This window comes from Acanthochromis polyacanthus, chromosome 7, assembly GCF_021347895.1.
Source record: "Acanthochromis polyacanthus isolate Apoly-LR-REF ecotype Palm Island chromosome 7, KAUST_Apoly_ChrSc, whole genome shotgun sequence".
NCBI lineage: Eukaryota > Metazoa > Chordata > Actinopteri > Pomacentridae > Acanthochromis > Acanthochromis polyacanthus.
In genome coordinates, this window is record NC_067119.1 from 21,386,504 (window position 1) to 21,399,785 (window position 13,282).

General features: G+C 40.3%; 1 protein-coding gene across 3 annotated transcripts; it reads right to left on the reverse strand.

Moving 5' to 3' along the window:
- ddhd2 (DDHD domain containing 2) lies at window positions 1-13,282 on the reverse strand. Of its 3 annotated transcripts, none has more exons than XM_051950941.1 (20): window positions 13,040-13,282; window positions 12,180-12,362; window positions 10,212-10,404; window positions 9,044-9,237; window positions 8,833-8,922; window positions 8,441-8,561; window positions 8,271-8,360; window positions 8,046-8,187; window positions 7,697-7,905; window positions 7,537-7,598; window positions 7,315-7,434; window positions 7,066-7,161; window positions 6,441-6,617; window positions 6,314-6,340; window positions 5,694-5,849; window positions 4,939-5,041; window positions 4,686-4,847; window positions 4,363-4,467; window positions 2,289-2,457; window positions 1-2,145 (listed from the first exon to the last, which is right to left on the reverse strand). In XM_051950941.1, the coding sequence occupies exons 2-20, from the start codon at window positions 12,303-12,305 to the stop codon at window positions 2,064-2,066; spliced, it is 2,424 nt and encodes an 807-aa protein (XP_051806901.1). In that variant the 5' UTR covers window positions 12,306-12,362; window positions 13,040-13,282; the 3' UTR covers window positions 1-2,063. The 3 variants fall into 3 exon arrangements, with proteins under 3 accessions (XP_051806901.1, XP_022053568.2, XP_022053574.2); XM_022197876.2 differs by having other exon boundaries at window positions 7,057-7,161; XM_022197882.2 differs by lacking the exon at window positions 4,363-4,467 and having other exon boundaries at window positions 7,057-7,161; window positions 13,040-13,275.

The following is a 13,282-nucleotide window of genomic DNA, read 5'->3' on the forward strand; positions in this document are numbered from 1 at the left end:
CACTTGTAACGTTTTATTATGGCACACAATACATGTAACCACATTCATTGGGTATGTAATCAGGAAGGAAATCCTTTGGGTATTTTTTTTGTATGTATCAGCATATTAGTACCAAACACCACAACAAGTGGCTCTGTTAATGAAGAAGAGTCAAAGACAAGTTTAGACACCATCATTTACAGAGACGTTATTAAGGTTCAAGAAAACATCGTCATGGTAACTTTGTATTAAGTGCATTTCTAAAAGAAGAGAATGAACAACCCCACTAGGTGAATTTATTAAATTGTGCAGCTGTTACACCCAGAGGGCTGAGAAACGGCTCATTCAGAGCTTTGTTGGAGGGGCCGTGATACCATGACAGCGATTAACAAATGAGTCTTTTATAAAGTGAAATTATTCTAACAGAGTTTCTAAACTTTGTAATCTGGACCTTGTGTTGTCAAATATGCAGATTTTGGATATTTATAATATTCTGATATTTGTACTATATATATTCTTTTATATAAAATAGAATAGCTTTGGAATACACAATTTTTATATAATTTATTCATCATGCCCTTAAATTATATTTTTATATGAAAATTCTCTTATTGCTGGGTCCGTGAGAAATATGGACATTTTGAGATCTAACATTGGGGTCAGGACCAGAATATTTTGAGAAACTCTGCTCTCATAGTACAAAGAAGTGCATGCAGTACAGATAGAAAAGGTGATTTGCAATACCTCGATACAAAGGAACAGACAAGAGGAACTTGTATCTTTTGGCCCTCAGATAATGAAAAAGTTATTACTATGTATATGAGCTTTTAGGATAAATAATATATTACTGTTATGGTCTCGAGCAAAGGTATATGGGTCGACTGTAAAAGAGCAGACAGAAGAGAGTGGTGACGGAGGAATGGCACAGACCTGGAGGATAGAGGGCACCCTTTTGTACAGTTTACACAGCGTTGTAACATCCAGTACTCACACACACTTAAACACACCGTAAAAATACAACCAGGTCATCTTTTCAAGCACCTGCATTTCCGTGCTTCAGTTCTGACATAATTCTTCATTAGGATTTCTTGTTTTAGATACATGTGGTAGACATAATCCAGGTGGCAGACATACTTCAAATCAAATCAAAATGTGATGACACACATCACCTTAATTACCAGTACAGAACTACATTATGTTTGTTAAATGGCAGGCATGACGTCCAACATTACTGCAACATTGCACAAACGTAGGAGCAGCAGCTTTGAGTTTCAAGAGGCCTTGACGCCAGCAAAGACAATAGAGCTGCCAGGAAACTTGTAACAGACAAAATATCACCTTTCACCTTCCTAATCTGAAAGCAAACAATGTACAGTTAAACAATAACCTAACCTGGTTTTGTTTTGTTAAGGTAGAGGTTCCTTAGTTAAGAGAGCTTTAAGTCTAAAAGCAGATGACCTGTGGAATATACATAAACAATGTTTTATCGAATTATAATTTTACATTTATGATTTTTAGAGCCTGGGAAATAAATGTTTTCAGAGTATAATTTACCATTTTGATTACATTCTGGATTTTTAAAATATTTTTGTCGTCAATTGCAAAGAAATGCCAGCTGAAGACATTTACTGTTTTACATAGAATGCAAAAAGATAAACAACATACATGTACATACTGTAAGTACTGTGTTTCTGGTATTGATGGTATTTAGTTACTGAAAGTGCAAATTACAGCAAAATAAACAATGACTCAAAAAAGTGCGACGAGGAGCATGACAGTGATGTTTGGATGGGTTTGAAACAACTGTCAGAACCCGACTCATATCCTGCAAAGACAATTTAAGTGACGCTAAGTGGCCGCCACTGGCTCAAACTGACTGGCATATGTGAACCAGCATCACCTGACTGCGGTCAAACGGTCTCCACTGTCAAAGGAGGAGCGATTGTGGCAATCAGGTAACACCAAGACAGTAAGGCATTCTGGAAGAGGATTGTGCTGCCTCTGGCTCCGTTAGCTGTCCTTCATTTCATTTTCTTACTTTCAGATTACTGTCATGCAAGGAAGTTTACATTCACACAACTTTATTACTGTTGAGGCTGTTCAAAGGCCACACCTAGCTTGTCGTAAATCTCCTTCAGCAGCAGGAGTGCTGTATCCTCCGACTCCCTAAAAGACACACAAATAATTTACTCGTAGTAAAAATGAGAATCATTGATGTTGTGATACAACAAAGGGAAGATATCATGACGACAAAATACGAAAGAGCAAAGTTCCTCTAGTCAGCGCCTCTGCAGATATGCAGGACTCACCAGTAACACAGATGAGACTGGATGGCAAACAGGTATTCATTGAAGCTCTCAATGGGTTTTTCTTGAAGCACGTAGTCAATTCGTCTTCCTTCATTCAGCATTCCCATTTTAATCTCAGGCTGCTCTGTCTGCTCTGCTGATACTGAGGACTCTGCCTCCTCACACACTCCTGCAGGGATACAAGTCACAACAGATAAGGTTGAATAAGTAGATAACAGTGACAGCAGCAGCTATCTCTTTTGACTCACCTTCTTTGTTAAAATTAGTTCAGATAATCAGATGATAGAGTGGACAAAAAAGGCAGCAGTTTAATCCACCCCTGCTCTGCAGGTGAACCAAAGTCATCTAACTAATCTATAATTGTCTACTCGAGAGATGAGTCACTGTCTGAATGTTGTAGGTATAAACGATAATAAGATAACAGCAACAGAACAGGAAAGGTTTGTTCTCACATGCTAGTAAAATAAGATGTGTTCGATTGTGCAGCTAATCAAAGTTTCGAAGACTCTGTGGTTTGTAGTTCAGTCACCATCTACAACAACAGGAGCTACTCTACCTGAATGCTCATTTGCTTTTTACAAGAATATTTTAAAAGATGATTTGAAGAGATTTTAACTGATGTGAGCAATTTTGGAATCACAAAATATATTGTTTTTATAGGACTATTTACTGTACTGTAGTACTTTATTGTGATCCTGTGAGAAAGGTAATGCACTCCATTTCAGAGTTGGCATTTTCAGCTTACAGAAAAAGAGGAAAAAAATCTGTTTATGCTTCTTAAAGACATTTGTTGATAGTCTGAGTCATGTAATCAGGAATAAACATTGTTATTTATCCATTGCAAAGCACTTTGGGTTAACAATTGTCGTTTTAAATGTGCCATACAAATAACTATGACTCGATAATTTATGAGTAGATATCTACTTTACTACAGTTTATCATGAGGTCTACCTTTTGCTTTGACATGAAAAATGCATATACAATCACCTTAAAATGCACGTAGAGGTTAAAAGGTAACGTAAAGAGCAATCTCACATAAAGAAATAATGCAGTTCTGATGAACCCTAAACCACTGGATGTTAGCGTCTTATACAATGTGAATTTCTGAAACATCTACCTCAGCATGTTCTGGCTTGGAATGCTAAAATTAATTAAGCTGCTAATCGTTTTCTCAAATTACTTCACGTTATGCAACGGTTTCAAATGAAAAACTCCTCTTTACTGATTTAAGGAACACCTAGCGAAGCGTGAGAAGTGTCATTGAATTGTACAGTCTGTTCTCACAACAGCTGCATTCCCCTTTAGCCATTTAAAGAACAGACAGAACTGACAGGACGTGTAGCCGCATGCACCTACCATATGTGACCTTATACTAATGGATGGTGTTACCTGCAGGTTCAGCTCCAGTCATTTACTCACGTTAAAAATAAAATCAGTGTGATTGCTACTGTGCTGCTGGCCATACTAGAGCATGCCCTGGGCCTGATACTCGATTGAAGTGGACAATGAATTCAACCAATCAGAACTAACAGCAGGGAAGAGGGGGAAAAGGCCTGAGGGAGATGTCAGTAAATTATGCTATAGTTCAAGACAAAACATACAGCAGGTGGTAATGCAGTTAGGCAAGTGGGGAGGAGGAGCCACAGGGTAGTGAAGAGCCTGTGGCAAAAATGGTGTAAATTATATAACATTTGCTTTTTGCATAAGAGTGAATGTGCCAAAATAATCAATTGTAACGTAGCAGATTTAAAAAAAAAAAAATCTGCAGTCATTGCAGGATATCATTAACAGCTAAAAAAAAAAAAGCAGTGATAGTATGTAATTTTGTCTCTTTTGTCATAATAATGGAACCTTTTCCAGATTATATCTAGTGAAGTGAAATGCAACAAACTGAAAGATGATTTATGGAGGCTCATAGGCTTTCACAAAATCATGAGAGTTCAAATAGAGTGCTCTCATCGATTGAGAGAGGACTGGAAGGTCAGTAAATTAACCTCACAGCAGTAATAAGATAGAATTAGTTAATGCATTTATTTTCCTAATTCATACCAGCCTAACGACAATCCTGGCTTACCTTGGAAATAATGCTTATGAAGGGCCCTGGGCCACTCCAGTATTTTAGTCCAAAAACCAGCACTTTTGTCTTCCCTCTTAGCAGAAGCAGTGTCTGCCGCTGAGGCTGAGGTACGAGGCAAAGTGGTGAGGGGTGAGGGGTGAGGGAAGCAGTAGAAACCAGCAGATAGAGCAGAAGAGAGTGGGGGGAGAGTGGCAACATGCAGAGAGGGGTGAGAGGAGTATGAGGACACTGGGTTAGACACGCTCTGGTGCACATTCACATTCACACACACACGTAACACCCACAAATAAAACACAGGCAAGTAAAAGTGCTTTTTCTACCCTGTGTCTCTTGAATGTTGCTCTCTATTGAAGATTCTCCTTCGTCCACTGGGGGCAGAGCAGCAACAGGTAGTCTGGCAAAAGACTGCCATGCTGTACGTAATGATCCCAGTACGTTGTTCTTCAAATCCATACTCATGCGGGTCAAGCTGTCCTTCAGCTCTACAGGACAGAAACAAATAGAGATGGACATTAACCTGAAGCTCATACAGCAGTATTGGTGAACAAAGTCAACAAAGAGGAGCAGTCATACCGAGGTGCATCCTCTTGCGGCCTTTATGGTGAGGGATTAGCATGGGCTCCACATCAACGTCTGAAACAATCATGGGCTCTATCCGATATGCAACAGGATCATACTACACAGGGAGGAAAAAGAAAAGACAGATGCAACTTTTAGCAGATGACCTCTTTCTTATGTAGGAAGAGAAATACTCCAGTTTCAGTGTCTTTATAACAACAGTCCATTATGATGGCCTCAGTTAGGTTAGCATAATCTTGGTGCAACAAGCAGGCTAGAGGAAGCAGGTCAAGTGCAGTGTACCTGTTTGTACTGTTAGTTATCTTGTTATTATTTAATGATCACAGTCACATGTGTCACTTCCAATATAAAGTTCTGTAACATTCAAATGTATTTGAAAGACAAAATATATACTGTATCTGTGGCAAATACAATTAATTCAATTCAATTTTATTTATATAGCATCAGTTCACAACAAATATCATCTCATAGCACTTAACACAGCAAAGTAAGACCTTACTTATTTGAAACAGAGAACCCGACTATTCAAAGTTCCCTTTGGATTCACTATGAGCAAGCAGTTGGAGCAACCAAACACCACCAACTTTAACATGGAGGGGGAAAAAAACTCTGACATAACCAGGCTCAGGGAAGGTGGCCATCTGCCTCAACCGGTTGGGGTGAGAGTAAAAGCTGGCATAATTCTTTTTGGGTCAGAGCACAGGGTGTGTGCTAGAGTGGGAAGATGCAGTAAGTGTGTGATTACTCACTGGGTGGTAGATGTTGTAAAAGCGCTTGCAGGTTGGGAAGGTGTAGTTTGGATCGATGCGTTTAAGCCCTCGTACAGTCAGAAACATTCCAATTGGAGAGCCAAATGCAAAAAACGTCTGAGGTTGGAATGCCAGCTGTGGATAATCAATGGATACCTGTGGATAGAAGGTTGAGTCAGAAACTTGTGCTGATTTTCACAGTTTTTGTACTTGAGGATATGCAGGACACATATTGATCTAAGAAGGAAAATGGAAATGGGAGAGTGCTGCTTTGGTTAAGAGTGAAGTTTGAAATCAAAACTACAGCATAATTCACGACAAGATAATGTTGAACGAGCAAATAAGGAGAAGACCAAGGAGATGACTGTTCATGCAGGACTGACATGTATGTGAGCACAGATACGGAGTGTGGCACTGGGTTGGACACCTCACTGGGACAGACACAGCACAATGTGACACTACCATGGAAATCCTATTGCTCATAAATGAGCCACTAGAATTTAGGTGCCTTGAGACTTCCTGACCACACTGCACAGTATGTTGAGAAACTCCAGGCACAGTGAGATTGAAAACAGCAAAGGACAAAGCCTGAGAGAAAGTGGACACCCTGTGAGACACACCTGTCCCTTGGCTATGCCTCCATTGGTCTGTCCAGGCAAGCAGGGAGAGGAAAGAAGCAGGAAGGCGCATCAAAGCTTCACCTCCCAAGCACAAATAAACATATGTATGTGTGCTCATGCGTGTTACCTGTCCAATGCCGACATCGAAGTATTCATAGTCTACAGCACTGGTGACAGACTGCGTCCTGTGGAACTGGGACTGCTGAGGCGTCGCTCTTGAAGACTGGTTACCATCGTTCTCACCGGCAGTTTGAGGTGGAACTTGCAACCCCAACGCTGGACGTAATGCCTCTGTCTTACAGTCCTGTTGAGATTAAGAAATATTAAAACGATATATGAAATGTACATACAGTAGAATTCATCTTTTGATAATCACTGGGAACACTTTGAATGATTAGGAAAGCCCCAAGCAAAAGAGGAACCGACCATAAATTAAATGAGAAACAGCCACTGTTTCTCACTGTTTGTACAGTAAATAGTTGCATCCTATCTTTAGAATTAAGAATACATATAAGTACACACAGCCCACATCAGCACCAGTCAAACATTACACAATACATTCAATGAGTTGCTTTTTTGTGAAAGAAAAAAGGAAGATTAATATGCGGCCTTGATAGACAGTGAAGGTATAATAATGCAAACTTCACAACCATCCAACTATTTCCTCCAGATAAAGTCCAGATCCATCTATGAAAAACAGTTGGTCACTTGAATCAAAACAAGAAAACACATTTAAGTTTCACCTGTCTGACCTCTGGAAGCCACTTCCTCCTGACGTAGTTCAAGATCTTCTTCCGGGGTCCAAGAGGAATTCCTAGATCTTTGAGGTCGCTGTCTTGGCAAAGAGCCTAAACACAGAGATTCTTGGGTTTTTAAGTCAAATCAAAATTCTCGCAGGAGCCTTTACCAGCTGTAGAGTATACACCAATTCTGCCCACAAACTCTCAGTTCTAACTATGCCTTAGGCTTGATTTTGCATGTTCATTGTGTGCGCTTTTTACCAGTGATTCTATATCAAGGTTTTCGGCCTGCAGTGTTTCCAGGTATTGCTGTAGGCCCAGTCTGTTCAGAGTCTGCTCCAGTGTGCCGCAGTTCAGATTACAGAGCTCACCAGAAGGCACCTTAACCACAGAGTGGGACAGAATAGTACAACAGTTTTGTTTTAGCTACATACACATAAATGTTCTTTTTTTCCATCTTTTATAGTGTATGTCATGTCGTACCCCTTCTCTGACTTGTGAGCCATTCCTCTGGTTAGTAAGCAGGTCAAACAGAATCAGTGAACCTGAGGAACAGCAGAGAAAGCAGAAGAGTTGAAAGTCAGTATTTTAATGTTCAACTTCCTTGTGACTGTGTGCGATTCTGAGTTTGCGTATCTCTAACCCAGGCTATGGCCCACTACTGAAACTGCCCCATTGAATTCTGGGTGTCTCTGCTGAAAGAGGGCATGCAGTCTGTTGATCTCTGAGGCCACCGTGTCCACTATGGTCTGGCAGTAGGTGGGGCTGTTATAGAAAAACAAGTCCAGCAGGGTGTCATTGGTGAAATGTCTCAGCCTGCTGATGCTGGGTAGAGTGATCCTCTGGATGTCCCTAGAAAGTGGGGAAAGAGGGAGAAAGTACAAAACAAAGAAAGTAAGTTTGACAATTTTCAGCATCTAACAGAGATCAAAGTAGTAATCATCAACGGAAACATCTTGTTTTGTCGACTCTCTATATCTCTTCATACTTACTCGTCTACACCGGTTGCATCCCCATGTAAAGCGCTGTGCCAGTTGACTGGGAGGAACTCCACTCGGCCCACCTGGCCATCCTGCTGAGCACGCTTATAATGAGAGGCCAGGAGGGACAGGGAAGCACTCCTGAAGTCATTTACTGGAGAAACACACCATGAAAAGGTGTCACAAAAGCACAGATATATATGTGAACATACAATACATACATGCACACAAACTTACCACACTGTATGATGGATCTGAAGCGCAAGTCACATGCAGGGCCGATGCCATGCACCATAAAGACGAGGTGGTCCACCTTCTCCGATTCACCTGGAAACACAAATACAATGAGCCCAAACGTGCTGACTGTGGGTAATACAGTAAAACTCTTACAACATTCCAACACATACCATCAGGTATTTCCACAAAGACATTGTCGACTCCCCTCTTGACAGTTCGTGGTCGGGTCTGCTCCGAAGGGGAGGACACCCAGTCATCCTGCATTCCTATTGGCTGATACTGCATTATCAGCTGAGACAGGAGCAGAGAACAGAAGCTTATTACAAGGAAACAACATAACTCATTTCAAATGTTTCTAATGTTTATCATTTAAACCTAAAAAAAACTTTGTTTTTGCTTTATTTTTGTTTCCTCAAGCATTGAGATGTATGTGTTTTAGATGCGGTTTCAATGCCAGATACTATTTGCAGTCACTGTATAATCAGAAAACCCATGGTGTGGCTTTGTCATGTATATGCAGTATTTATTACTTACAAGGTAATGTTTTAACAGCAGACCTTACCTTCGGATTGTGTAAGATAACAGTCTCTCCAGTAGGAAAGTCCAGCTTCCTCTTCCATTCGTCCAAGGTCACTGCTATCATATATGCATCCTGAAAAATAAGATGTGCAGATGAGAACCAACATATATGGAAAGAGTAACTTGGGAACACTCAAAGTTCGTAAAAGAATAAAGTTAGAAGCTTTAAAAACTTAGCATCAGTGTCAGACAACCTCCAGATTTTTGCTGAAGTCCTCCGAGTAAGGCATGAATTTAGTGTCTTTGTCTCCTTTGTAGAACCAGGTACAGCGGCGAACTTCAGTGGGAGCTTGCTCCCAATACACAGCGTAGCGCATCCTCTCCTTGACACGTACATCATATCGCTCTCCATCCACAGCCACCACCACATCCTCCTCCTCATCTCCTACTGCAAAGTAAACACATAAACAGGCAGATGTAAAGACAAACAAACAAAGAAAAAGTTCTTATCTCACTCTTCATAAATGAAAATCATTGCTCCGGAAACATGTTTGCTGGTGTTCCAAATATTTGTGCTCAAAACGTTTTGTTTATGGGAATGTTCAAGGCTTCAAGGATTCTGGAAGAAGGTTGTTGAATGTGTAAGCCAACATGTCTGGTCATACAGTGTATACAGATACAGTGTATACGGTGATGTGTACATTATAATTATACTGTCAAAGCAGTTACTTCTCAAGCTATATTGATCCACAGGACTATGTTGACACTCTGCATCAGTCAGTGCTCACATGAGTCTGTTTTCCTGGAATAATATAACAAACTTTCTACAGAAATGTTTACAAAAGCCCTAACACCCTGTCTTTCTTTGCAGATATTGATATCATCAAAGCAAAAAAAAAAAAGCACTTGTATTGACTGTGAAGTCTTTAGGTAGAATTGAAGAAATTCTCTCTTTCAAAAGATTTGGAAATCATTCACTACCGTTTTTCCGTTTTTCGTTTCCCTTTGTGTGGCAGATGTGAATGATCATAAATATTCACAAGATTTTAAGTGTGTTACAGGAAAAGCATTGCACCTGTCAAACCACGGTGTCATTTTAGACCACAGAACTCTGAAACTTGATTATGAATCATAGCTATGCTCACATAAAAACCACCCAGAAACTGAATTTTAACTCACTGTTTAATTGCTGGTAACAGTGAACATGTCCTAACAGGACAATCTATTACCCTGCTGGGCATCAGGCCAGTGATGACAGCAAAGCTTAGAGAGTCTAACGTTCCAGCAGCTGTTTATAGCAAAAACCCTCTTTTCTAACTTTATGACATAATGACATAATTTACAACCTCTGATAACCTCCTCATAATGATACAGTACATGTACACTTCATAAAACAGATTTTAACTAAGTACGCATTCTTACTGCTGTTGCAGGCGTTCTCTAGTTTGTCTGAGTCTTCTCTGCTGAAAGGAAGCCAAGAGGTGTCATCATCGGCACGTCGACAGAAAAACCAGTGAGGCTGCACTTCTTGGTAAGGAGCTGGGACTGACTCCATGTCAAGCATCTCAAAAGAAGATGCCGAAGAAGGAGAGACCTCATCCACCACGGGCGAAACCTGAACAAAAATGGTGGCAACATGCTCAAGATCTGAAATCAATATTTCTTCTTTCTCGTGTCACAAATATTGATCAGTTACCAGGAAAAAAGGAAATGCCTGCTATATAGAGTCTATAACTAAGTACATATACCAGCGTTTTCTATCTTTAGAACAGCCCACTGCTCAACCCTGAAGGATAAGAAAGTGTAGAAGTTTGAACTGAGTCTGCGTTGTTCTACTAAAATCCCGTTAAACAAACTGAGACTGTCAGTTTTCTTTGGGTAAAGAAGGATCAGGCCTCCTCTTTGCCAAACACACAAAGCTCCGTTTCATCCTTTCCTTCTCGACAGGCTGTCTCTTGTTTCTTCTGCTTCACTAAGCTGATACAACTACAGCTCGGAAACAATCTATTGTCACAGAATTTATTATGTCTACAAACAATGCTGCCATTAATAGTTTTGTTACTGGACTGCTCCTGTTTTAGGATGTTGCAAGAAAGAGCATGCCACAGTTTGGCACAGCACAGAGATTCCAAATCAGCATTTCAGTTTACAGTTTTTGCCTTCAGCTAGTATACATATTTATGATATGATATGATAAAGGATTAACTGGAACTGAATGGAACACCTTTTCTAAGAATTAAATCTTGTTGATCACCTTGTAAGAAAGATCTTTCTGCATGAGTACTGCTTGCCAGACTAGCAAACCATTTAGCAACAAAACTCTCTGGAATGTAAATGATAAAACCTCCCCACAATGAAAGGCAGAAATATTTAGCTGTTGACAACACACTGGGTTTGTTGTCTCTCTCGCACAACTTGCTATGCCAAAACCCTACAATGTGTGAAGACCATAAAGGGGGGCAGCATGTGACGTCCACCTATAGATCCCTTCATTTCCCCAGACACAAGCTCAGCATTTCCATTGACAGTTCTGTCACCTGGTGAGTAAAGAAAGCACAAGCTATTTTTGTTTGAGAGGACAGGAAGACAAACAAACATGATGTAGTCTTTCAGTTGTGGCTTTAAATAGAGCCACATCACTAAAATCAACAGCTGCACTTTTTCAAACTCAGAATTGCTTTAGTGACTGACACAGTGCACAATCAAATTTCATATTAGATTTAGTGATCTTTGTCTTTGTTTTTCTGGCAGGTTTCCCCTTGCCATAGACACCTCCAAATGGTTGGACCAAACATACATCACTAAAACCGTGCTGAAACTGCAATCCAAGTTGTAGCTAAACTGCCACTAACAGTGAGCAAATCCCATCAGGAGAGTCCAGCGCCCTGCTCGGCATCAGGCCAGTGATGACAACATTTATGTGTTGACATTTTATTCAGTAACACAGATTAGCCAAGACCTGGAAATAATCCTGACTGTAAAGCAACCATTCACATCCATTGTGTACTTTAATCTTGTTTAAACTTATAATGTGTCTCCCCAACAGCTGAATAAAAATGAACTACGACATATCTACTCACACTGATAATTAATCATCAGCTTCTTAATCATCATTTTCTTCAACAGAGCCTGTTTTATTGTCGTTTTTCAACACTGCAAGCATCACACCAGCATTTGTTTTTTTAAGAACACACAGAATCTCTTGTTATAACGGGAAACAGCCACGCCAAACAAGCCCAGACTATACACAAGATCTCTCTGATGTTTTAATGGCAAAGAAAATAACTTGGGGTAGGAGCTATGAGAATTAACTTCATTGGGATTTTTGATTTTATTTGGAGTGAGGTTAAGGTTAACGGAAACATCACAAATATTGACATCTTTACACACCTTCACCTGACCCTCAGGTGCTTTCACTGTGGCCTCAGCCTGAGTGGAGCTGTCAAACAGGTCCTGGGTGTTGTCCTTTGGGGCGGCCTGACATAGACCCCCCTCCTCAGCCTGACTGAGTGACATGAGCCCAACCCTCAGCCCTTAACCTGAGGGGGGCAGGAGACCACACAGTCACAGGACCTGTAACAACACGAATGCAACAGACGAAAACAGGAGGCTGAAGCACTAGTAAATGAGACTGGAGCGACAACAAGAAGCTGTCCTCTCGTTTATTTGTGTTTCTGCCTCATGTAGAGATAACAAACTGTAGTCATCAATACAGTTTTTTATCATTCAAGTCTCATTTTTTTAATCTTTCAGCTTCCTGTAGTGATAACAACCAGTAGTTGAACTCTTGATAACTTGTAACATCATCACTGTAGTTAATGGGACAGAGAGAGAAACAAATCAGACCAGGTTGGCTAACATCTTACCATACAGAGGTTTAGGTTTACTTTTTAACCACAGTTTTGATGAATCACAAGCAGCTGCTATAACAATTTAACACAATGAAAAACATAGGGTACTACTAACTTAAATCACACAATATTCGTCTATGATGAATTATGCTGTGACAATTGAAATTCTCTAAATTCTCTCGAACGGAACTAGCTGAAGTTATTTCTCATGTCGTTAGTGTATTTTAAAGGTCGCAGTAAACATATGGTTGAAGCCAAGGGTTGTTGACGGTAGTTGAGATTCAAGCTAGCTGAGTTGCGATGGCCAGTAAAAGGGACACTGGTGTTAAGTTCTCAAATCCTGTCGGTGTTTTAGACATCACAGCACTCATAACAGACAGTACGATAACGTAGACTCACCGTAAACTTCACACAGACTGAAAGCAGAGAATTTGTATTTGTTGCTTAGCTCGCAGTGGCTAACTCGGCTAGCCAAGGACAGCCTCCTGTCAAACGCTGCCAAGCTCCGGACTCGGAAATACAATTATTACTAAACGAGCAGTCACAAATGAACAATGTAATGGAAAAATAACAGCTTATGACAGCTTCACTAATTGAGAAGGTATTTTCTATGATTTAAGAGCTTCAAAAATGTCTCAAGTA